Raw genomic sequence first — 26,168 nt, forward strand, 5'->3', positions numbered from 1 at the left:
GAGAGAGAGCATCTGCCAGCTTCAGCCAACAGTCATCCTGCACCTTAACACACTGCTTCACATGACAAACTACATCAGAGAGGGAGGGAGGAGGGAGGAGGGAGGCACTGCACAGAGAGCACTAGCACTATCATGGACGGACACACAACTACCATACACACACACACACACACACACACACAAACACACCCACACACTCACACACACACACACACACACACACTACTGCACAGGGTCCCAGTCTGCGTTCCACTGCACTCTCCTGGCTGCCAGAACCTCGCTGTGTCTCATCAAGAAAAACAACAAACGAACTGATCAACAAACAAACAGACGTAAAGAATAAACAACACACACTTTGGATCCCACTGGCAATAATAAAAAAATAAACCAGAAACCAAACCTAGGATATAAAAAGAGCCAGTGGCACTGGGTTTTACAGAAAGCATTTTCTCAATGACTGGCTTTTGAATAGCTCTATGCTTTTTCTTTTAGTCTACCAAGTATATACTATTAACCTTACCAGGCAGCTAAAATCTATACAGTACTGTCATTTTCATATATTTATAGATATTTATACACTATACAAAGTTGGCAAAAATACATAAATAAATACATTAAATTAGATTGTACACATCACAATTGTGTGTTTTAAGTCAGAGCACTCTTTGTTGAAGAGGTGGGCCATGGCAAGTTGAGAAAGGAGGTGAAGAAACAGGAGTGTTACCCTGGACATCCCGTAACGCAAAGGAGTGACCATCGCACTCGGTAAGTAATAATTCAGTGTATGGCGTTTGATTAATTACGTGTATTGCTTATTACCTACCTGATTAAAAATGTCCACATTATGGCAGGGGTTAGAGGCAGCTCTAACCGAATCACAAAGTCTATTTACAACCAGCGAGGAAAGAAAAACAATCGTATTCTGAGGGATCTGGATTTAGGGAAAATAGTCAGAATTTATTTTCAGTGCATCAAGAAACGACAAATTGTGTGTGTGTATTTTCAGACTCCCCGTGGACTCCCTCTAAAGGATGGTATTACAGATGAAGGCAGGGTTGTATCCACTGTCCTTCCTGCAGACAGCTGCTGGGAGTATCGGCTGTACTATATCATGTCTGTGGCAGAGACAGTCCTAAAAGTAATACGAAACTGATAAGCTCTGTCCCTGCACTGTACACAGGCCCTGCCAGATACATAAGGCTGTGGCATATGGAAAATAGGGAAGTGGGCGTACACACACCTGCAGTGAAAACAACTACAGCCCTGTGCAATTATTTTGGATGCAGCAGTGGGCTGAATATATGTATGTTGAGAAGGCACAGGGCACATTTTGGACATCTGGAAATATCGATCTTATTCTCCCTCACTTATTCCCACTATATCTGCCATATGGCGTTTTATAGCACTAATCCCGGTTATTCTTGCTGGAGTTTGAGAGTTCTCACAAATATCTGACTAAGCAGGAGACGAGCATATTATGTGGCAAATTCATGGCAGTCAGTTGTGCTTAATCATGAGTCTAACCCCACAATAAGAGGCTGAATCACAAGCATGAAAATTGTCTTTAAAAAGGGTCAGAGGAATGATGTACGTCCTTCACTTGGAATTTACTCCCTCCTCCATACATGTCTAACCCCATATATGGCCTCCAGCTGAGAAATAATGACGCCAAATTCAATGAGGAAGGCATCATCAGTGTCAGTACAGGGCCAATCCCGTCTAACACAATGGCATTACAGTAAATCCCCAAGCCTATAAGCAGACAGGGTGAGATGTGATGCCAAGCGACCAGGGCAGACTGACTCCACAGGGAGGTGAACAGTCTTACATAGCCAAGGAGTGCTTGATTTTTGTAATAAAATGTTTAATGGCATACATAACACAGGCTACAATTTGTGCCACATATCGCTCAGTCTATTTCCTGAAATGTGTACGGGGGTAAAAGGTATGTGGCAGTGTTGCTACAGCGGGCCTGGGATGTGTTGGGTATCACTCCATCCCTTTGTTTCTCTTGCCCCGACCTCACGACACTTCCAACAAAAATACAGTGGACATCAAAAGCCCTTATTCAAGAAGGGCAGGTATAATCAGCTTCAGCATCATCAACATCACCACTGTTATTCATCAATATCATCGTTTTCCCCTAATCGTTTCACGTGACAAATAAAAACCCAGCATACAACAAATGTCATATTCCATCAACGATATTTACATACAGTTTCCAAAAACAGAAGGATTTTCTTATCACGTTTTTATAAAGAAATAAATCCAACACAAGAACACGAGCACACACATACATACACACTGACCAACAGTCAAACGTGAACAAAAAGAAAAAAGGATATTATTACTCATTGTTTTTCATATTCATTTTGTTACCATTTAAATAATGCTTACTTGAACCCTGATTGGGAGAAGTCACATTGGTTTTCACCAGATGCTTAAAACAATTGAAAGGGTGAGTTAGGGGAAGCGAGGTCTGTCTGCGCAGGGCGAGACTCACACACTGACTGACTGGACATAAGACAAAGGTGACCCAGACGACTTCTGGGCTGACTCAGCCGTCATAATATGATTCAGCAGAAATAAACATCAACTCCAGTCCCTCTAGGATGAGATTACTACATCCTGATTTTAACACACACACACACACACACACACACCAAGAGATAAAGCACAGTGTACCTTTAATTTAATATTGCACAAACTACAGCAAAGCAGGCACCTTTCCAACAGAGTGAGTCATTGACGCTCATCTTAAGAAAGCCATGTACATCAGGGAAAACTAGCGTCGCAGAATAAGGAATTGGCTGAGAGTATGACAAGGACAAACAATATCATCAGACTCTGAAGAATATCTTTCTAATCCCTTGGCAAACAGGTGTGACCCCTTCAGCCAATAAAGCTTTCAGTTATTTAGAAAGTAAACAGAGAAGGGAAAGCTGCAGGTGCCAATGATAAATTTGGGGTGGACACACCCATCCTCTAAATAAACATCGTAGAGAAGATGAAAGTTCAGGAGATGAATCACTATATCCAGCTGCTGTAGACAGCTAGCAGCTCTGTACAGCAAGGTTTTGAAGCTAAATGACAAATTGGCAGTGCTTAAATTTGCAGAAAACTACAAACAAAAATGTAAGCGTTCCAACACCCTCCAGATTAAATGCTAAATAGAGAGACATCTAATAAACTGGGTAAAAATGTAATTTACATAACTAAAAAGTCAGTTTTAAGAGCCTTAATTCAGTGGCAAAGTTGTGGGCAGTGTTGGCTGTGTCTGTCTTCTTAAATTAAACCTCAGTAATCAAACCCTAATTATCCACACCTGCTCCAGCGACCAGTTGGCCTTGTAAGGGAATGAAACCCTGATGGAAGACAGAGCTGAGGCTGAACACAAGGAGAGCCAGTACATTGAGTGGAGTTAGTCTGAAAAAAGTCTTGACTGGAAGCATCTGCAACAGTGCCATGCTGTATTCATGAGCTCAGGATTGTTGAAGGTTATTGCTGACAATGTTGGTGCCAACAAAACGCAATATGTTTAGAGGTGTGAGACAGGTGGCAGTATAATAAAACTGGGATTTGGAAATTGCTTCCTCCTTTATACTGTTTGGCTCTGAGCTCACCATTCATTTTAATGGTGCTGTTTGACTGCAAGCGATGAGAGAACATAAACATAATGTTTGCGACTCCTTGTTATTTTGTGAAAAGTGCAACTTTTCTAGATACTCTGTGATACACTGTTTCCAAAAGTACATAACTTTTAAAACTAAAGCTTATGAAAGTAAGAGCAATATTACAATCACATTTGAGTATTTTGTTCTTGCCGTTCTTAGACGTAATAGTTAACTTTGTGACCATAAGCATCAATAGTCACTTAACCTCTTTTAATGTAGATACATTAAGATAAATTATAAGATTCCCGCTGAATGAATAGTTGCATATGTAGATGTGCTTTTCAACAGCTCAAAAAACATACTTCACATTGTTTTATCATCTTGATACAAACCTCATGACATTTCCTGATCTTATGCAAACAAGTACAGAGCCCGTTGAAAATGTGCCCGTTTGGAACGGGCCGATTGCTTGGCCTGTGATATTGCTGCTTGTAGAATTCTTCAAAACCAAATTGTACCCCAAAAGTACTTAAAGAAGGACCCCAAACCACTTCAAATGCAACTCCACTGTATACTACTGACTTACTGTGTAGGCTACGTCTACATCAGAGGAAGACATTGTACTACTATATTTACCTGACAAAAAACGTTGCAGATTCAGAATGTAAGCACAAAATATCACAATGAAAATGTGGAGTAATCAGACATTGGCCTCATAGACTCATGGCAGTGCGCTAACCACCCGGCCCGTTATGAGAGCTGTGTTAATAAACCACCAGAACCGGTTGTTTGTGTGTATGAGAGAGAGAGAGAGAGAGAGAGAGAGAGAGAGAGAGACGTCCCGTGAAGTATGATCGTTAACAAATTTAACACTTCAGCAGAGGTGTTAATTTTCAAACAGGTTTAGTGGCTTGACAGTTAACGGTGAAGTATGTATTTGATTCGCGGGGGTATTAGTGTTGTAAATTAGCAGTAGACTTAATTAACCCGACCCTGATGAAAACTGCTGTGTCTGCCCGGTTCAGCTCTGAGATTTTCTTGCATTGCACAGCGCTGTGAAGGAATAATCTCTGAGATGACGTTACGTTCAAAGGCGGTTTATATGCAGTTTATAGCAAAGCGAAAAAGAGAAAAGAAAATGATTTTAAACTGCAATAACTAACAGTGACATATCCCATTTTATGTTGATATGATAAACTTGTTAGCGAACAGTTGCTTATTTTGCACATCCTGCAGTTTCGGAGCAACATTATCATTCATTTGGAGTTGTGTTTCTGTCAACCTGATTAATAAAAGTCCAATATTCACTCCTTTTAACTCTGTTTTTGGTCTCTATTAAAAAACATAAAATAATTTATTTTTCTTTTTTACATACACAGCATTGAGGAAGTAGAGCCAATGCTAACTAAACACAATGGGTAATAAAACAACATAAAAAAGCATTTCACTATTCCATTTATTCCAGTAACATCCTGCCTTTGCCTTAGTGTCAATGGCTAATTATTTGATGACCGTCCCATTTAAGTTGTTGTGCATTGGATTCACATTTAAGAAGTCTGTATTCAAAAGCACTCAGGAAGTTTTAAAATCCTGCAGCCCTCCAGCCTACCTTCGAGGATAAGCGACATCACACTGTGCCTCATGTTACTAAAAATAAAGCCATATTCCCCATTTTACAGGGTCACTGATGACTAAGCTTTGTAAACCCTCGTAGAATCGCAATTTATCACTCCTGGAGCTACATGTAATCTTGGTGAAAGGAAATGTCAGAGGTATTGTGTTGACTCATCACCTGCACATTAAACTATGTTTGGTTTTTGCAGCTTTACACAGCCAACGCCTGCTGATTATTTTCCTCATTTCGTCAGACGAGCCTATATCCCTGTCCATCATCTTCATGCTTACTAATAGGAGCGCCCAATAGTTTTGTTTTATTCTTAGCGAGTATTACCTCTGCAAATAGCGAGTTAGGTCCAAGAAAGCAGATATTGCTCCTTTCTGACCACCTAATGGGATAGTAATATGCTGTGACACTGCAGGCAGTGGCTGTCAAAACAGTGGGCCATGTTCCACGGCAGGCCAATTGTTCTGAAGGGTGCTGGACTGGATCAGTGCATCACAGCAGCCAGCAACGAGTCTCACACGAAAACACACTGCCTCGAACACACTCACAGCACACAGTGTGCTGCCCAGACCGGCTTATAGAGAGACGAGGACTAACCTGGTGCAGATTAGACTACAATTACACAATCTTTCTTGTGGTGATCAGGTTATCATTATCATAAATCAAAACAAGCCCAAAAGTAAAAGATGCTATCACGTTATCGCATGATAAGAGGAAATAAAATCCAATGCAGGGCCCTCAGTATTTTAGGCATTGGATTTTAAGCGGCCAGAGTTAGCAGGAACTACATAAGCTGCATTAACAGAAGCAGTGATGCTTCAAATAAAAAACAAACTGATTATATTTGCTTGTGTTGTTGATTTTCTGAGGCCGATTTGTTGAATCAAAGAATCTTCAGGGAGACGGTGCAATAATAAGATCTTTATTTCCACAAAGATCTGAGAAGTCCCTGCAGAGAACTTCTGAAAATTCTTACTACAAGCATAGTGCCTTATACCCAGGCATTACCTCAGCTCATCGTGTGGTCATCTGGTTGTCCTTGCAACAAGGCTAAAAACATGTCCAAATATGGTCAGTTGTCCTTCTCATGTTTATCTATTCCAGTAAGCACTCCCCCCCTGTATCCAATATGTTCTAGGACATGAGATAACACAAATGTCATGACATGACATTACGGTCATGACATGAATGACGTTAGATAAAGGTAATGACGTGAAATAAACCAAAAGTTAACACTAGCTAAGTCAGTCAAACATGAGATGTTTGAAAAGTGGATGCTCAATTAGACATAAAAACGTTGCTCCAGTAAAAAAAAAACTAATCCTGAATAGCTGACAGGATTATGCTTCACAGGACTTTAAGAATGTGAAAACACAGAACAGTTACAGTAGAGTGTACACTAATAAAGAGTAGATGTCTGTGTGAGCAGCTCTTAATGGCTGGCAGTATCCATGTTGCAGCTTTGTGACGGTTTTATTTACGTTACAGAGATATCGAGCTGAGCTGAATGTGCCTGACAAGCAGGGCAGCTACCAGTACACTCTGTGGTGCTCTCAAGCACTCAGGGAAGAGATAATGTCTAATCTGCTTCTACGGTATCTCACAGCGGCAGATCAGACCATCATCTAATATCACACCCGCCATCTGTGATACACGGCCGTTTGTAGTTTCTGTGAACAACAACAAAAACTCAGAGAAGGCCTTGTTATCTTATTTGTCTTTCAGCGTTAAAACCAAAATGTACATCTGTCTCACTGTTTCCAGATATGCACAGATTGTGCAGCATCAAGGACTCACGCAGGAGAATCCAGACTCTTGGTTAGAGCTCTGACCCTGCTTTCGCTGTTGATCAACACACTGTGTAATAGCACTGTTGTTGGCCACCACCGTGTGACAAGCAGACGAGCTTGATCTCTCAATTCTCGCCCGACATTTCAGACACTAGCAGCCTGCCACCAGGAGTCTGGTAGGTGACTTACACACACAAACACACACACACACACACACACAGCTACACTGAGGAAAACAGAGGAACAAAAAGGAGGATGAGAGCCCTACATCCATCCTCTGTCTCCTCCACTTCATCTCCAAACCCTGAAATCACAGAGCAGACGTCTCCTCTCCCCAACTGCTGCTCACCCTTTCAGATACTTCTCCCTTAATTTTCACCAGTACTATAATCATCATCAAAACTGTCATTATTATTGTTATTACATTTTCAAAAAGTGCAGATAGAATTTCCCTGTGCCCTCGTTCAGAAGGCAGGGCAGTAAAGGAGGATGGGGGAAACAATGGCAGTAAGAAGAGCAAGAAGAGCGCAAGAGGAGAAAGAGAAAAGAGAAGAAGATTTCTGCTGTCTAAATTGTGTTGCTCCTGTGAACTCACACGCACACGCACACGCACACACGCACACGCACACGCGCACACCACACACACACACACACATTAACGCAGCACACCATCAGGTCAAAACTGGTGGAGATCGACCCCCATCAGCACAACACAACAGCACAGGGCAGCACAAAGAATTCATAGCATCAATAAACAGACAGAAGTGTGCACGCACAACCGACTGCTTGTGCACAAACAGTGCAAACTTTTTGCTTCTGTTTTTATCTTAAACTTGGAAGATTTTCAATTGGTTTCCTCAGTTGGTGATGCTGTGAAAAATGACATCATCGTATCATTGGGGGATTTGTTTTTTTCCATCTTCTTTTTTCTCTCTCCATGTCAGGGCTTTTTGTCTGGAAAAATCAGGAGCGATCCATTTTATAAGTTTATTGTGTTCCCGCTTTCCCAGTTTCGGAAAGTTCCGTTTATTTTTTTTATTTTTAATCTCTATTTTTGTTGGAGCTACAGCACAGCACCCACAGCACACAGACGACAAGGGGTGGGGGGTCCAGAAAGGGTTGGATACACTAATATTGTGCCAGAGTAAGAGAAAGAGGGAACAATAAGGACAAAAGAGATAAAGAAGAGCATAGAGAGGAAAAAAGAGGAGAAAGGAGACAGCAGTATCAGCAATTCCATCTTGAGTTCAGGTTTCATCAAAAACTCAGTATTGATTGCTTTCCACAACTTCAGATGAACATTAAACCGCTTTTGAGTAAAAGGACTGAAATAGGGAGAGGATATTGTACACTTGAGACAAATGACAAGACAAATGAAGAGCAGGAGACGAGAAACATTAGACAGGCTATGGATAACATACCGTATATTAGTCGTGTGTATAGGGGGAGTTCTGCCAATCTATTCTCCTAATATAGTAATAGGTATATGTACATATTGTACATACTGTATTGTGTACCTGGAATAGTCATGTAATAGGATTATATGAAATTAAACCGTTACTTAAGATTCTCTGTGATCCCACGGGACTGGCACCTTAAATGGGTCAGGGGCTGCAGTGCAGTTCAGAACCAAGGGGTCGACAAAAAAACGGAATATCGGACTTCCACAGGCAAAGTGCATAAGGACAGACAGACATACAGACAGTCAGAAACAGGGGGACCATTGGCAAAGTGGTGAAATACAGAAACTAAGACACGGCTGTATGAAGAAGAGGGAACAGAAGAAGCGAAAAGAGTCGGAGAGGAATACAGATTTTGAAAGAAAAGAGTTTAAAGGTATAAGAGAGCAGATGGCTAATTGTACCCGTGTTTCGCAGCCTGGCAGCAAGTCAGTCTTGTGCATAAGGACGGGAATGGGAGGAGGGGAGGGAGGAGGGGGAGTAGGAGACGGGAGGGGGCCATGGAGGAAACTGGGCAGTGCGATCAGGCCTTGAGAGCGTGCCACTGGGCGACGTTAGTACGCGGCCGAGCGAGCATGTCTTTCCAGTGCTTCACCTCCGCTGGTCCACTCTTCCACGATAGGTAGATCTGAGTGAGGGAGAGAAGGGATGATAATGTAGACTATAAATAATAAGATTACGTAACATTGCTGGCTTTATCTCTCCGTTAAAGTAATGGCTTTTTGTCATTCAGACATGTCAATTACGTTACTGTTTGCCTTTATTCAGACATGATTTGAGCTTTTTGGAAAGATCCACGATGTTTGCGCAATATTTGGCATGTGGTACGTGAGAGGAAGCAACGGCACTGCCAGAGAGCAGTGATGAGTTGAAAGGTAATGAAATGAAGGAAGAAGATTGGTCTCTGTTCTCTCACAGGCTGCATCACTTATAGATTTTTAAACATATTTTGACGTTGAAGCCTTAATCAATGAAGCCCATTTCTTGGCTGTAACTCCCTGGAGTGTGTGCTGGTTGCCTGGCAACTGCTAGAGCCAGACCAGAGCCATGCTAGCCATTTCCCCCTGCGTTCAATCTTTATGCTAAGCTAAGCTAACTGTCCGCTGGCTGTAACCTTTATTTAATTGCTAGACATGAAAGTTGTATCAATCTTCTCATCTAACTCTGCCAGAAAGCAAATATGTGTATTTTCTAAAATGGCAAATTATTGCTTTAACATAAAGGAAAAGGTTAGTACTATGATAAGATTAATACAGTATGTTTTGCTAATTGCTAAATGTATTGGCCGCTGATCAGATAATCAAACTTTAAAACTACTGTTGCTTCGGGACGTTTCACCTCACTCATGTGTTACCTTGCCGATAACGTCGTTACGGCTGAGCCTGTCTTTGTCCATGACAGTGATGATGATGGTGGTCTCCCTCAGCACATGGGCGGGCACGTCGAAGGGGAAGGACTCGTTGAAGATGGGGTTCAGACAGCGCTTCATCGTCACTGTCTTCTTCTTCTCTACACGCTTGTCCTTGTGCATCAGCCACACCTTAACATACGGATCTGCAATGTGGATGCAGAGAACAGCAGTTTCCATGAGAGTGAGGATGAAGATGCCCATGAAAGGTGAATTTTAGAGTCAGGTTTGCAATTACCCTTTTAAAGTCATGGAAGGCAGCAGGGAGACAGATACCTAGTTTGAGCTCAAGGTCAACTTATCCCATGAGCTAGGAAACATACAAATGAGGAAGTATTTATGGAAATAGGGCCTGGGATTTGTACTACCAATTCTGGAGCATTATCGTATTCTGTAATACAAACGGACACCGCTCGTACTATTGCAGGAAGCAATCATTTTACAAAAATATGCAACAGAAAGCAATGCACAGTGAGAACTGGTACTTTAAAAACTAGCACCACACTGAGCTGACACAGTTTTTTCTCTGGGAGGCTGAAGATCCTCATAGATATGTAGAGAGAGAGAGAGAGAGAGAGAGAGAGAGAGAGAGAGAAGGAAAGATAGAGGGCATGGAGAGATGCTTGCTGTAATGTCACCTTGCTGCAGCAGCTATCTACAATGCAACCCGGGAAGAGCCAGACGGTAACCGTCTTCTGCTTGTTTGAATGTTTGAACACAGAGATGGAGCTCCTAATGTCATGAGAAGGACTTCAGATGGGTGAACAAGGGTTAGAAAGAGAAAAGACTAAACAAACTTACCTGAGGTGCCCCCGATATCCATGGCTTTAAGATTGCGCGCTTTGATGATGTTCACAGTGATGGTGTTGGCAGTGGGATTATAGCAGAGAGACAACAGGAGGTCTCCTCGTCTCCCCTGAGGAACACACAGGAACATAATGGCATATGAATCCCCCAGTCTAATATCAGATTTCATCATTCATCAGGGAAAATCAAACTCCAGATTACTCACTAGCTCGCTGTGTAATCTTACATCACTACTCTAACCCCTTGTGCCAAACACAGATGGTCCAGTGACAAGGCTGGCTTAGCTGAGCTCACCATTCAATTACGTCAATCAAGCTCACATGTTGAGAGCAGTCAACAAATGGCATCACACTTTTAATAAAACTGTAATTACAACATCTGAATGAAAACACTGGATTCGTCATCATTCGGCCTCTCTTACACTGCCATCACTGCAGGGCTTGAGCTCCTTCCAGAAGGTCTTTATCTGGCCCAGTTCCACCTTGTTAAGGGGGATTGACACCTCTCCAATGGGGTCATTCCTGCTGAAGCGGTCGTAGTCCAACACCTGAAGGTATAGAGTGCGCTCTCTCACCTTCTCGTAAGGGAAGCCTAAAACAGAGACAGAAACTTCAGAAACACTAATGGGAGAGCTAAGTTACAGAGTGAAATACATATTCTTGACAGTACAGAAAGGGCAGTGTAATCTGCACCACGCTAACAGGGATGAATTTGGCAAAGGCCAAAGTGCATTTCAAAAACTGCAGGACCAGCCAGCGCTCTCTCAAATGACTGAGAAAGATCATTATACTCACAAAATAGTAGTATAGTATAGTCACAAAGAACTATCTCATTCATGTTTCAAGACCACTGGCTATTGTTCTAATTTTGGAGGCTCTTTAACATTATTTTGACTATTCTACCATTGCGCTGTCATCCAAGCACAATGGTCATAATTAGACAACTTCAGATCCAACATCAGATCATAGAGAGGTGAGACACTTCACTGCTCTCTGCATGGCTGCTACTAAACATCTGTAGCATGCAGTGCTCAAGAATATAATTTTTTTAATCAAACCTGTCTGTAGTTTTTTGAGATGAAGGTTTTATAAATGCAAATTTATTTTTCTAATTTCACACTTTGTGAATTTTAACACAACTCCCACAATGCTCTTTCTGCGTTAAGAAACCACTCTTTGTCATTGTCATAAAAACTTGAAACAACGATGAATGAAACGATGGCACAAGCTTAGGTTTGTGAGTGAGCGTTCAGAATTCATTTTGGCGACACTTGAGTTTATTCTTAAAGAAGAAGATCGATGCCACTCTCATATTTGTCTGTTAAATGTAACTCTACAGTAAAGCCAGATGTTAGTTTAGCTCAACATAAAGAGAAAGAAATAGCTAGCCTGGCCCTACATTTTTACACTTTTACACAAGATTAAATAAACAAGATAACATGATGTTGATAAAGTTGTGTTGGTGGGCTTTAGCTGTTGCTAAGAGAAACAGCTCCTGGCTGTAGCTTCATATTTAGCGTTCATGTAACGGTATCAATCATCTCATCTTACTCTCAGCAAGAAAGCAAATATGTGCATTTCACAAAATGTCTAACTATCAGCCCCTTATAAGGAGTAATGTGGTCGTATATGAACACAAAATGATCTGCCAAAGTTTGAAGAGTTTGGTTATTTCACATGAGAGTTTTCAGTGTTCAACTGTTAATAAATAATTACTAAATATATTTATTTTACTTTAATGTGAACTTTGAATTTGAAGAGTTAAAATGGAAATATGTAATAACAACAATAACAAATGCAGCAGTTCTTTGATAAGTAGCTTAGTGAAAACAACACAGACCCTCAAACAGGAAGGTTTCGTTCCAGTGGGGGTTGAGGTTCTTCCTCTTGACCTTGGTCTCCAGCTTGTGCTTTTTGTCGGGCAGAAGGTAGATTTTGACAAAGGGATCGGAGGTGCCGGAGAAGTCCTTGGCCGGGAGCTCCTGGCCCCTGAGAACTTTGACGGTAAGGGTCGTGTTCTGGAAGCTGTACCCTATGCTGAACTGGATCCGGCCCAGCTTCTCACTGACAGGCCCTTCATCATCCTCTGAACCTGGAGACAGCTGTGGGGGCCACAAATGCAATTAAATAAAGATAAATACATGTACATGCAGCAACAGAAGCCACTGACATGAAAAGTTCAGTCCAAGGGCACACACTTGACACAAGCACGTGCACACAGACCGTGACAGAGAGAAGCTGTGAGGGGAGGAGACTTTAGAGCTGCATTTCTATCATGGCGTACTCAAGCAGCTGCTTAAAGGCAGAGATTGGTCTGGCATTAACAAGACTGAGAGAGTTTAATTTCCTTTCTAATGTTCTTAAGAGGCAGGAGGTGCTCAGATTGAAGATAGAGGAGCTTTAGACCACCCATTCTCTCTCACAGCCACTCTGACTGCTTTATCACTGCTGTGCACTAAAAGGCCACTATCTGATAGAAGGCAGCGGACAGAGAGAGGAAAAGAGAGAGCGAGAGACAAACAGAAAGCGTGGAAGAGAGAGAGAGAGAGAGAGAGAGAGAGAGAGGGCATTGCATGAGAGGCACGAAGAAAACAAAAGCACAGCTCAAGGTTGGCATTCTGCACTTGCAGCCGTCTTTGTGGTCACTTCTTTGGCTCCACCTTCTGTCTTTGTCCTTAATTTCTCTCTCTCTCTCTCTCTCTCTCTCTCTCTGCAACAATAGCACTGATGGAATGAAGCGTTTGAGGACATCGAGGGAGAGAAGACACCTAGCAGTTCATAAGACCACTTTGTTCAAGTGCCTCCACTGATACTTTGAAAAAAAGATCAGCCTGGTTGTCTGGTTTACCTGAAACTGTTGGTTTCCATGCTTTAGGTCAGAGCTTCAATTTCAAAGTGGAAAAGACTTACTCACTCAGCTTTTGTACATATGGGTTTTAGAACTGACAGGCAGAGCATGTGTGAAATATTCCAAGTTTAATTAATCTAACAGTGTCAGTCACCTTGGATGGCTTGTCCGTGTAGGAACTGCCGGTGTGTTTTCTTCCTATTATGGCTCTCTTCTAACAATGTGCAGCTTTAAATCAATCTGGCTCAAGCATGGAGAATGACTCAGCAACACTAGTCCTACCTCCTGACTAAGAGTTACTCATAAAAATAAAATGTACATTCTATGTCTATGGAGTTACCTCATGTAGTACATGGTCAAAAGCATGTGGACAGCCGCATATTACACACTTGTGATCACTAAACATTTCCATCCAAAACCATGATGGGCATCAATATGATTCCACCACTCTTCTGGTTATGAAGCTAGTTGGAGGGATTTAGCCACAAGAGCATTAATGATGCTGGGCAATGATTTTGGCCGATAAAGCCTGGCTCACAGTTAGCGTTCTGATTCATCACCAAACATGTGACAAGGGGTTGGCAGGCTAGTCAAGTTCTTCCACATCAAACTGGAATTGTCATTTCAAGGTCAGTTTACTCACCATGAGCAGTACTATGCAGCCAGTGAAAACAGCTGTATATGTCTGTAGCTCTGGACAGGGCTTTTTAAAATCTTAGACAATGATTGTCCAATGTCCAGGGTTGGAGACTACAACTTTAAAGCCTGCTTTAAAAACTAGGGGGCATGGAACTTAAAATACACAAGCATTTAGGATCTAGGATATAGCTTTTTTGAAACTGGACTGAAAATCTGAATATATTGGCCTCTTTTGCTTCAATTTATTTTTAATCCGTGACTCATCATGTGAGTCCCCCATTTTTGGAAGTGCAATATTAAATTACTGAAGTGCCTTTTTAAGATTTCCCTTCATCTATATGTCTAGTGAAATTCTATATGTTTCATACCATTAACAAATGCCATGAAAAGCCAAAAACGAGCAATGAATTTATCCTACGTGTGTCTGTGTAGCTAAAGCCTCATATAGCTTTTTCCTCTTTGCCATAGAGCTCCATTGTAAAAACAATTAAATTACACATAAATGAGACACATTCTTGCACTGGGTGACTTTTTTTTAAAATAGATATTAATATTTACTCCCATTTGACTCATACTTGCTACGATGTACAGAGCCCAGCTGTATTATTACTTTTTGAAAGGCTCACATGTTCAGTAGGAATCAATGCTTGTGGCACAGATTATCCCAATGTTTAGGTTTTTTTGGGGGGACTTGTTTGGTCTTTATTTGATAGAATAGCTGAAGACAGGAAAGGTGAGAGAGAGGGGGGACGACATGCAGCAAAGGGCCGCAGGTCGGACTCGAACCTGGGCCACTGCGGTAAGGACTGAGCCTTAGTATATGGGGCGCACGCTCAACCAGGTGAGCTACCAGTGTGTGGTTTTTGGTTTTTAAAGGGACATGTTGACAATACAGTGATATAGAATAACAGCCACCTTACACTCCGAATATGTAGGGTGGATGTGTGGTGGGATGAAGGGTCTTACCATCACCATATCTCCAGTGAGAGAGTTGGCCAGGTCAGTTACGGAGGAGTGGCCGTCAGCATCAGGGGGTTGGCCCTTGGGGCTGTTTGCTGGCTTGTTGCCCCTGTAAGCAGAAACACAGTTTGACCCAGAGGGAAAATGGTGAGCACATGAGCTGAGAAGCTTACTCATCTCCAGAAAGAGAGAGAGTGTCTGAGCACGCAAGGAGCCCAACCTCCACCTGTTTGGCGCTTGTAAACTGCCTATCTAAAACGACCAATTGAATCCAAGTTTGCTTTGGATAGATGTCCTTTCAAAGTAGATTGTGCTTTGTCTAGCTATCATGAGCGAAGCCAAATGAAATCTGCCAAAAATTCCACAGATTAACAGCGGGCGCTAGAACTGAGGACATTTGATGCGGTGAGTTGTGTTTGATGAAACTTGGAATCTGAGATGACAATACATATGTCCAGTGTGGCAAACATCCATGTCTCGAACAAGAAAGTTACCTCCACAAAGTAAACACATTTTCAGACAGAACACAAAACAAAAACCACTAAATGTAATCATTATCTCCCTCTACAGACATCAACGAGACACACACACATGTATAATGACATGTACAGCAACATGATGTTACTATATATACAAGAGACAGACATGTATAGCAACATGTAGAGGACCAGACGTTTAACAGGACAGATGTTGAACAGTTTTGTAAAGTGTTGTGTGAAGTGTATTTCTTTGAATCTCTGTTATTAACAATATGCATCAACAACACAGAATATGAATAAAAACATAAAAGAGAGAACAGAGATCTCCCATGGCACAGCTGGTACTTAGGTACAAATGTTAATAGACGTTAAGTTTAGTTCCCTCACACGAGGATGGTTGAAAACATAGCGTTAAAGTGGGAGAAACATTCTGGGAGAAAAACCTCTATGTTCATACATCATGAAAACAAGAAGAATCACAAAGTGTAAAGAAAACAAAAAATCAGCAAAAGAAGATAAATTAAAAGAGAATATTATGAGATTAAAGAAAGAATGAGAAAAGATAGAACAAGAAAGAGCCAAATGCAAAAGTCCTGGCCAATGTAATGTGACACATTGGACACACAGCACTCCATAGATGACTGGTCAAGGCACATGGAGAGGCTGAACACTGAAACACTGTTAGGTAATAAACAAACATTTAACACAGAAGAAAAAAACAAACACACACACACACACACACACACACACACACACAGAAAGAGAAAAGACATGAGCAGATGCAGAAAGAATGCTGAAGTTGCACACACACACACACACACACACACACACACACACACACTGGACAAAAATTATAAAGTCTGTAGATAAGATAGAATGATCCACAAGGAATGAAAGAAATAGAAAAGCAAGCTGAATTAAAAAAAAAAAATCTGTATTAGAAGAGATAGAACATATTAATAGCATGAACAGTGAGGTTACGAAAACCAAAACCAAACAGAGAGTGAGATTGTTACAAACACCAGCACATTAGAGAGAAAAAACAGAGCTGCAAGAAAGGATAGGGAATGAAGGAAGGAAAGCCTGGAAACACAAGAGAGGCTTAGTTTGGTCAGTCTGATAAGTTTCAAAGAATAAGAGACAAAAATAAAGAGCTATGCACACACAATATCTCTAACAGGAGACAAAGGGACGAACATGCTAAAGGGAGAAAAAGAGCACAGAAGAAAAGAAAAAGACAATAAATACAATTGATCACAAAGGAGATCAAGAACCATCGTTCTTTACATGGAGAGCTCAAAATAAACGATAGATGAGATATAGTATGAAAGAGAAATAAGGCGTAAATATACCATACAAAAATATTATATCATTGAAAACACAAAAAGGGACAAATAGTAGTAGAACATAGGTAATGCACATTTAGAGTGTCACAAAACAGGGCGCTGGTAGTAATGAAGTAATAACTAAAAATGATAACTTTACATCTAACCTGATTTTCCAACCATTTAGCAACACTCTAAAAGTGTGGACTGGGGACACAAGGGCCAAAGCACAAACTGGCATTGGCTACATGTGCATATATCATATATGCAAGTAGTTGTCACTCACAGAGTGAAGGCAATGCCTATGACAGGCAGAAAACAAGGAGCCCATAGAAAGTCTGTCTGTCTGGCCAGCAATCTCTGTCGAGTTTTCACTGAGAGAATGTACTTTTTTTGTTGGGCGCTCTAATTTGGATGATAATTGATGTTGAATGCAATAATGTGTACATTTTTGCTGAAGACAAGGACAGAACCGGGGTAAAATATACTGACAAATAGACAGACAGAAAAGCAAGCAAATAAGACAAGCAAACAGACAATCCAACAATCACTTCAACCAGCAAAGGAATCAGAGCGAGACGAGGGGATGGGGAGGAGGGATGTTAACCATTTAGAGAAGGGAAGGGACTATTCATCAATTGGTGTTAGTTGTATTAGTTGCCAAGGGAGGTAATTGCATTTCCAGGGGCATGTTTATTTTTTCCACAGACTCTGAACTGCAGGCAATGACTTTGAGAGGCGAGGAAAAGGCTGGGTAAAACACTAAACTAAGATCTGAGGATCAGCTCAAAGGGGCTCTAAAGCACGGAGAGAGACTTTGCGTTTTGAAGTAAAGCAAGGCACCTCCCTCCTCCTCCACCTCCCAACTATCGATGGGGGAGTGAATGTCTTCAATTATTCATTCTCCTTCATGCTTCATTCAGGGGTTCAGAGCATTCTCAGGTAAGAGCTAGTACAGCCAGAGGAATGGCCTTTCTACCAGCCCCGCTCCACAGCACATGAGGAGGTCCTCTGCTCCAGCGCCGTTTAAACAAAGCGGCTGGAGCTGCGGATTTGTTGAAATAACATACTTCCTCCAGATCATGCAGTAGGAATCAAAAATAAAGACTGGTTTCAGTTTATTTAATTTCTAAAAAGCCATATCAACTGTGGAAGATGGTAAAACTACAACTGCTATATTTGGTGTCAATGCTTTTTCTGTCTGACCCCTTGGGGGTTGATATGGAAATTGATGCTTTAAAGCCTGCAGTTGTCTACAGTATCCAGTGGGAGGCAGAGTGGACTCGAGTTCAGATCAGATTCTCCCACAGCTAAGGCACAGAAAGTGGGCTGTTGGCATAGCAACGGCTCTAGAAACACAGACCATACATTTGGGGGTTTAGGGTGTGTGTGTGCCAAGAGGTTGTTGGGACTGGGCGCAGGGGAAGGGTGTGTTTGGAGGGGTGCAGCAAACAGGCAAACACACTGAGAACAAAGAAGATAAGGTATAGGATATATGACAGGTACGGGTGAGAACCTCGCAGACACACACACATGAGCAGACATATGGAGGCAGGCAGGGCCACTTTGGGTTTCACCGTCCTGTGATACTATCCTTTTTTGTTACCTGACCGAGGGCCAGCAGCTCGAAGAGAGGGGGAGGGGGGAAAGACACTCCACGTCTAGTCTGGAGAGAGACGCGAGAAAGAAAGCCCAACCCAGCCCCCCTTTTTTTGTTTTTTTCCCCACCCCTTTGCAAACATGTCACACTCAACCAAACACGCTTGCCTGAGACCATGAAGTGATGTATTCTCAGTGTCTATGCTCAATTTCATAGCCGCCCACTAGATCTATCATTCTATCATTCTTCAGGGGCCACAGCATCCCAGGATCATACACAGTCAAAACCACAGCACTGAAGCATGGCGCTGCTTACATAACTCATCATCCACATGAAACACATGTACATTCACACTAAAGTCAGCCAGTCATTCCTGCTGCTTCACTACATAAAGTCTACGACCAAAAATTCTGCTGCGACATATGAATATGGATGCTTTCACTGTTAACTAATTACTTCCCGCATGTTGGAACTGGAAATTACTTACTATAATCCCTTTTCAGAAAGAATCAACATGGGCAGTGCTAAATGCTGCCTTCTGTTTCTGCTTCTTAAAATGGAAATAAAAAAACAAGTCAGTCAATTCAGTGGGTGCCAAAGGTTGCACTGTTTAATGTCTATTTTCATTTGATTAAAAGCCGTATTTCAGACGTACTACTTTTAACTGGCCAGCAATTGCCCTTTTGACTATACATACGATACAGCATTGCAAACATAACTTTTGAATCCAAAGATGAGCTTAGTGTCCACCCCATCTATAACAGTTCAGTCCCCACTTCCCTTTATAGCCTCCCAATACTCTCTGCAATTTAACATTCATGATGTCTCCGAGTTTAATTAAAACAAACTAACCTATCGTTCAGGGGAATTTCAGCAACATGAAATCATCCAAACATTTTTTTTAAAGTCCATTAAAATTCGAGTTTACGAAATGTTTTAAATCACGATTAGATACAAAGATTGCCTCAGAGGTGGAGGCTGCTGCACATGTGCCACCTGTTCTGAGGCAGGACACAAGGGTCCCAGGCTAATGCTCCAAATAGCTCATCTCCCCAACTGCCATCCCTCTATCTGTATGTATGAGATGAGCATGTGTATCAGCATGTACCTGCTGGCTAAAGTGCTGCCTTCAGCCCCGCATAACGCATGGATGTGCAGAGTACAATAAGTACTCCCTCCTCCTGCTCATGGAAAGAAGATTGATTTGCGCCCTGAATATACCCTCATCCTCCCCTGACATACTGTATGGATGGATGGATGGATGGATGGATGGATGCATTAACCTCTGCCTCTTCTCTTTGTGACTCCTTTTTTTCCGCCTTAGTGCTATCTACTTTCCCCCTTCTTTCAGCATGTAACTGAATGCATCTCAACATTCCCTCTATGATGTGTGGATGAGCATGGCGGCCACAGTGAGCCAAAGCCCCAGGGACAGTCTTAAGCAGAGCCCCTGAGGTCGCTGCTGATTAGCCGGGCCCATAAAGACCCTGTCAAAGGAGGAGCCGACTAGCAGGGCATAGCATAATCAATTTACATGTTTATGTACAGACAGATTATATCATCTGGAAGCATAAAACAGCAGTTTTTTTTAATTTTATCTAAGAAAACAAGGCCCGAAATTACCACCTTAAAATGCTACTCTGCACATGTATCTGACCTCAGAATAACCTAACATTACATTAGCCTAACACACATCCACCACCACATAAAGCTTAAACTCCTCCTACTCAGAATAATGTGGTTTGAACTCAAACACACAGTCATGACTTTAAATAAACACACATTTATATTGATTTATGTTAAAGGTTATAGTCATTGTATTTGCCTTTCATGTCAAGTTAAACAATTTAATTAGTTTATAATATATGAAGCAACATTATATAGCCCACTTGACAATTAACAGACACTCAGAGAATCTCACTGAGTGCATCATGTCTTTGAGGCAGAGTATAAATCTATATATATATATATATATACGTTTTTCAATATCTGCAAGATGTATTCTGAAAAATGAAAAAACTCCACTTGCTTACACAACATTATGTAACATGCATGGATGAATAATTGAAAGACCACAGGCAAGTGGATTGAATGTTAATGTAGCACGAGGATATATCCCGCCTCTTCTGTTCTGAACCTGCATCCTGATTGGGCCGTTAGCTGGCTGCTCAGAGAGAGATCTAGATTCAAGGCTCTTGGGGATTGTGGCTTCTCTTTATAGCAACACGGGTAAAAGAACCTACAGTAGAGGTTCACTGAATCGCAACAGAATTGTATGAGTGAAGACCATTGAGGCATTACTGAGCCACTCGAACATCGTAATTAAGCTTTCTAAGATTCACAACCTATAGGTGCCTGGGATATAAACATCTCAGCATGTGTGGCCCCAGAATCAAAGCAACACACAATCTTTGTAATCCAACCGAGTTCCTCTGCTATTTTATCGTGCAACATCCCTCCCGCTCTGTCCCCTAAAATTGTGTAACCTTGGTTTGAAAGTCTCAATCAGTACCACCAACTCTGGTGCAGTTCAAACTGTCAGTCAGCTCCTGCCTCACTTCATAAACAAATGGCTATGCAGAATACTTTCATCCAGCGATTGCACACACAAGGTCAGTGAAGGAGCGTATTGAATAACACGCACTATAACACCTTCTCATGGCCTCTGGGAATAACAGTGCGCAAACTATGGCCAGGCAACAATGAAGCGTTAACACACGGCTGAAGGGTCAACAAAAGGTCCCTCTGTTGTTATTTGGGCCTTAAGTACTTCACATACATGTTCCCATTAGCAGGATTATTTGGCTAATTGTGGTACAATGCACATTAATCAACATTTCTTTAAATGCGCCAGTGTTAGCCAGTCGGCTAATTTTCAACTGTAGTCCTAGTTACCTAGCACACATGTCTTTGTGGTGGGAAGAAACTGGAGCACCCAGAGGAAACCCACGCAAGCACGGGGAGAACATGCAAACACCAAAACTCCAAAGTTTCCAATGGTGGAAGAAGCACTCAGAGTAACAATACAATGATGTAAAAAAAATACTCCACTTTAAGAAAAAGTCCTGCATTTAAACTCCTACTTAAGTTAAAGTACAGACGTTTTATCAGCAAAATAAATTTAAAGTACTAAATAGAAGTAATCATTCAGCAGAAAAATCTATTAAGATATTTGACTTTTGACTGCTGAAGCTGCTTGAGGTCGGGCTAAATGTTTTACTGTTAGGTAGTCCAGTGGTTCCAACCTAGGGGTCAGGCCCCCACACAATAAATCTGAGGGGTCGTGATTAATGGAGGAGGAAAGAAGAAAAAGGTCTGCTACACAAATTTGTATATATATATATATATATATATATATATATATTAAATATTCTCCAATCTTTGTTTTTTTTGTAAAATATTTGATAATTTGACCTCTTTGGGCGTTTTAAATTAAACCATGTGAGATATTTAGAGTGGAAATGTCTGAAACGTGACAAGAGGCTGAAACTACACCACGGGATCGGCACAATTACAGTTTTTTTCGACAGCTAAATGACAGTGGTCACAGCTGAAGTCACATGTACAAAACTCTAACTACAGTCTGCACTACCAACAGTGACCTGAACTAAACAGTTCACATCACCAGCAAAACTCATTCCAAGCAACACAACTCTTCACACACGTCTCAAAACAGGCTCAGTGCAGCCAAACACTATGAACAATACTCATGTAGATAACACGCACTGTCACTAAGAACACACTGAGAGTAAAAACACTAGCATCAAACACCAATACACAAATTACAAACTTGTCATCTTTACAGTTTGAATGATTTAAGTGAGTTTCTTTAAAGAAAAGAGTGAAATGAACATTTTTATTTTATAACATACCAGTTTTTGTAGGAAACAAAAAAGGAATGAAAATCAGCAGTTTGCTTCAATAGATATATAATTTTATTTTGCTTGTACTGACTGTAATGTATGTACATGTAGGGATTGATTCCTTGTGGAGGGAAATCTATTTTTAGAATGCATCTTAAAGAGCATGGCAGCAGCAATAACAATACACAGCAATATGCGTATATGTGATGCATAATGTTTATTTTACAGTTTTTTTCGATTGCTAAACGACAGTGGGCACAACTGGAGTCACATGTGCAAAACTCTAACTACAGTCTGCACAGCAGCAGTTCATGTGGACCAAACTCTAGTTCATTTTTCATTGCTTGAACACAGTTTTCAAAACTCTACACACTTATCCCATGACTTTAACCACAACGTGCACAACACTGTAGATTTACAGCGCTTTGTTCAAATGCTAACACACTGCTGTCAAAACTGTTAACCACACATTCAAAACAGAATAGATTTCAGTCTGGTGCCTATCAAACACTGCTGATTGCAATTTTAGCTGAAAACCTAAGCAAGTGTCTTCTTTTAGACTAGTTAGTGAACACATACGGTATTTATACAGAGAAAGCTCATAAAGCCTTTTTTTGTATACAAACACCAAATATGAATGAAACAATTATACCCTTTACCGTTTGAGAGAAACAGGTAAAAGAGCAGAGATACCAATATGTCCAGGTAAGATATCTGAGGTTATATACACAGCTATAAAAAAAGTGAAAAACACTATATCTTTACAATAGTAAAACTGCGTTCTGTTTTTCAGAAAGTAATGGAGGTGAAAGCAATAGAAACACCACATTCATTTGTATTTAGAGATGATGAAAACATCCAATGTGATGAAGAAAACTTGCCACATGATGCTGGAGAGAGGCAGGATTAGTCACACTATTCTTTGGTACTGTTACGTATGTACCTTTAGTTTTTTTCCCCCAGTAATTCCATAAATTACTAGAGACAAAATACTTTATTGAAGAAAACTGCTGATTTTCATTCCTTCTTGTTTACCTTATGTAAAAATTGATATGCTATACAATCTATATTTTTTCCTTAAATAAACTGTTGAGTAGTGTCAAGTGACTCAAATTGTTCAAACAGTAAAGATGAAAAAGTTTGTAATTTCTGTATTGGTGTTTGACGCTAGTGTTTTTACCCTCAGTGTGTTCTGAGAGACAGTGTGTGTTATCTCAGTGAGGCCTGTGCATAGTGTTTGGCTGCACCGAGCCTGTTTTGAGACGTGTGTTAAGAGTTGTGTTGCTTTGAATGAGTTTTGCAGGTGATGTGAACTGTTTAGCTCAGGTGACTGTTGGTAGTGCAGACTGTAGTTTGAGTCGGAAAAAAACTGTAATTAAAAAAATTATGTAAAGTTAGGGCTGTACCAAATAGTTTTGGAGCTGTACCGAATAGTTCAGAGCTTTATTCAGAACGTTAACATTCAAATTCTGATGTAATGGTCTGCCTCCGAAGAACGAGCTGCGCTGAGCCACTGCCCGCTCTCACTTGACAACAGCAGAGAGAGACAGTGGGGGAAAACAGCATGTAGCCATTATATTCTATCATCTAACTCTGTTAATTAAGGGATTTTTAAGTAGCTGTGTGTCACTGCAGTGCGGGCAGTACATGCCAGTAAAACTCTGACACGCGGAGTTTGTAGGCCTACTTCATATACTGCACAGGTTTATTTCGACCAGAGTTGGCTGAGTTGCTTATTTAGTTTATTTATCAGACTAAAAAAGCTAAGAGCTGGTGTTTCTTCATTAACCCCTCATAATGGTGAGTAATCGAGCAATCGATTACTCATGTCCATCCCTACTAAGTCACAAACCACTAGTTTAATCTTTAATTATGCATTATCTATCTATGCATATTTTATAAGTTATTCTGTGTTTTATTATGTCAAATCTGAATCTGTACTGTAACTAATAACTATAGCTTTTAAAGAAATGTAGTCGAGTAACAGTTACTTTCCACCACTGGTTGTTTCAGTAATGTAGGGCATCACATATCAATTGTGCAGAATATTCATCAACAGTTCCAGACTTCCCTTTTATGTTAGAATTGATGATGCTAATGTTTGAGAGTCAACTATTCACATTAACTTCAGAGGCTTTATAATTTGCCAGTCACATGTTGTCCAGATGATCCATTTAGTTGAAATCCATGGGGTATAACATGAGTGATGCAAGTATGGAGATGAGGGATGGGCACATGAAGGACATGTTTGATGTAAATGCACAGACTGCGATGATATGGATAAACAAGGGGTGTGGAGAGCGGGAGACGAATGAAAGCGCAGCTTTGTCTCCGGCTCGAGAGCCCCATTCAGAATGAGCAATATGCCAAGACCATGATTGATTAAATCATGGCCAGACATCTGTGAAGTCAGCACTAACACCACAGGGAATGATATAGTCCCAGCAAGCTTATACCTTGCATTTCTAATATACTGTGGACTTGTGACATTTAATTGAGCCTCTAAATTTAGCATCCAATTAAAGTGTGGCTAAATCATTTATTATACATTTAAATTTGTAATCTATCATGAAACAAACAAAACAATGAGTGGCTCAAGTGGAATTAGTTTACAGCTCAGGAGAGGGATACACAGGAGTTTGCTAAAGGGCCAAGACATTTGAAGCATTCATTATATTCAGATCTCTTTTTCTCCATCGTTCACAGACTAGAAGCTGCCAGTCATTCTGTTTCGAGTGAAAGAAATTAAATGAACCTCAGGTTAATCTAGAAAATACCACAATGCACTCAATCACCGTTAAATCGAGATGAGTCCTGCAGGCCAAGAGCTGGACCGAGCAGCCCGCAGTTCCTGCGTGCTGTTTAGTCTATTAGTGGATTTCACAACCCATTTAAGGAGGTTTCCAGGTGAATACAAAAGCTGGGAAAGCCAGATGTAATGTGCACAGCAAATTACACAGCAAATTGTACTCCTCTGTGGCTCTACGGGTTTAATCCTGAACAATGCAGATAGTTTTGATGTTCTCAGAAGCGACATTGTTACTGAAAGAATATTTTCATGCTTGTTTGTAACTCCTTGCTAGCCTGACGTTGTCATAGTCAGATTCTAGTCAGAATGTGACCTCAAATCGAATCTTGTGGGCGGGGCTAAATTCGGCTGGCATCCAGGCTAACTCCTTGCAGCACTGTGTTGACTTTAGGAAAAGGCCAAAGGCTGCTTTGGGGCAAGAGACTAACACAAGCCACAAATGAACTAACATGAGACACAAATATCTTTCACTAGTTGCGTAGATCTAAAGGCTACATTTTAAAGATAAATAAAAAGTGCTTATTAGTTCAGGGAAGACAATTGCTATTATGCTAAAGACACAAGAGACCCTGCAACTGTCTCCAGTTGCACAGCCCACATGTGCAGTTTCATACGGCAGCTGTGCAGTCTAGATATGAAAACAGTTACCATCTGTATTGTAATAGAGCCTTAGTTTTAAATCACGTGTCAAATTGATGAAACACTTGTGAATGGGTGTGACGAGTAAATCAGAATTTCTTCACCCTCCCCTGCCATTTTGTTTTAAGGTGTGTGCCATATTATGCATCTCCCAATTGTCTCCAATTTGTCACAGAATCAAAGTGAGGTTAAAACAACCTAATTGGACTGCAGAGGAAATCAAGTGTGTCGCATCTGCCTAGGGCTGGACCAAACGCAGGATTTCACTCTGGCTCTACGGTGTTACACGCTGGCACAAATAATC

The 26,168-nt window shown here is 41.0% G+C and overlaps 1 protein-coding gene across 4 annotated transcripts in view; it reads right to left on the reverse strand.

Annotated features, from left to right (window-relative positions):
* Window positions 1-4,986: 4,986 nt before the first annotated feature.
* Window positions 4,987-26,168, reverse strand: part of syt7a (synaptotagmin VIIa) — a 77,176-nt gene continuing 55,994 nt past the window's right edge. For all 4 annotated transcript variants that reach the window (XM_039808838.1, XM_039808839.1, XM_039808840.1 and 1 more), the window contains 6 exons: window positions 15,156-15,258; window positions 12,543-12,804; window positions 11,125-11,294; window positions 10,698-10,812; window positions 9,843-10,042; window positions 4,987-9,116 (listed from right to left, as the gene is read on the reverse strand). In XM_039808838.1, the coding sequence (XP_039664772.1) occupies window positions 9,012-9,116; window positions 9,843-10,042; window positions 10,698-10,812; window positions 11,125-11,294; window positions 12,543-12,804; window positions 15,156-15,258 (955 nt within the window). In that variant the 3' untranslated portion in view covers window positions 4,987-9,011. The remainder of the gene's footprint in view (window positions 9,117-9,842; window positions 10,043-10,697; window positions 10,813-11,124; window positions 11,295-12,542; window positions 12,805-15,155; window positions 15,259-26,168) is intronic.

Source organism: Perca fluviatilis, chromosome 8 (genome assembly GCF_010015445.1).
Source record: "Perca fluviatilis chromosome 8, GENO_Pfluv_1.0, whole genome shotgun sequence".
In the NCBI taxonomy this organism is placed as follows: domain Eukaryota; kingdom Metazoa; phylum Chordata; class Actinopteri; order Perciformes; family Percidae; genus Perca; species Perca fluviatilis.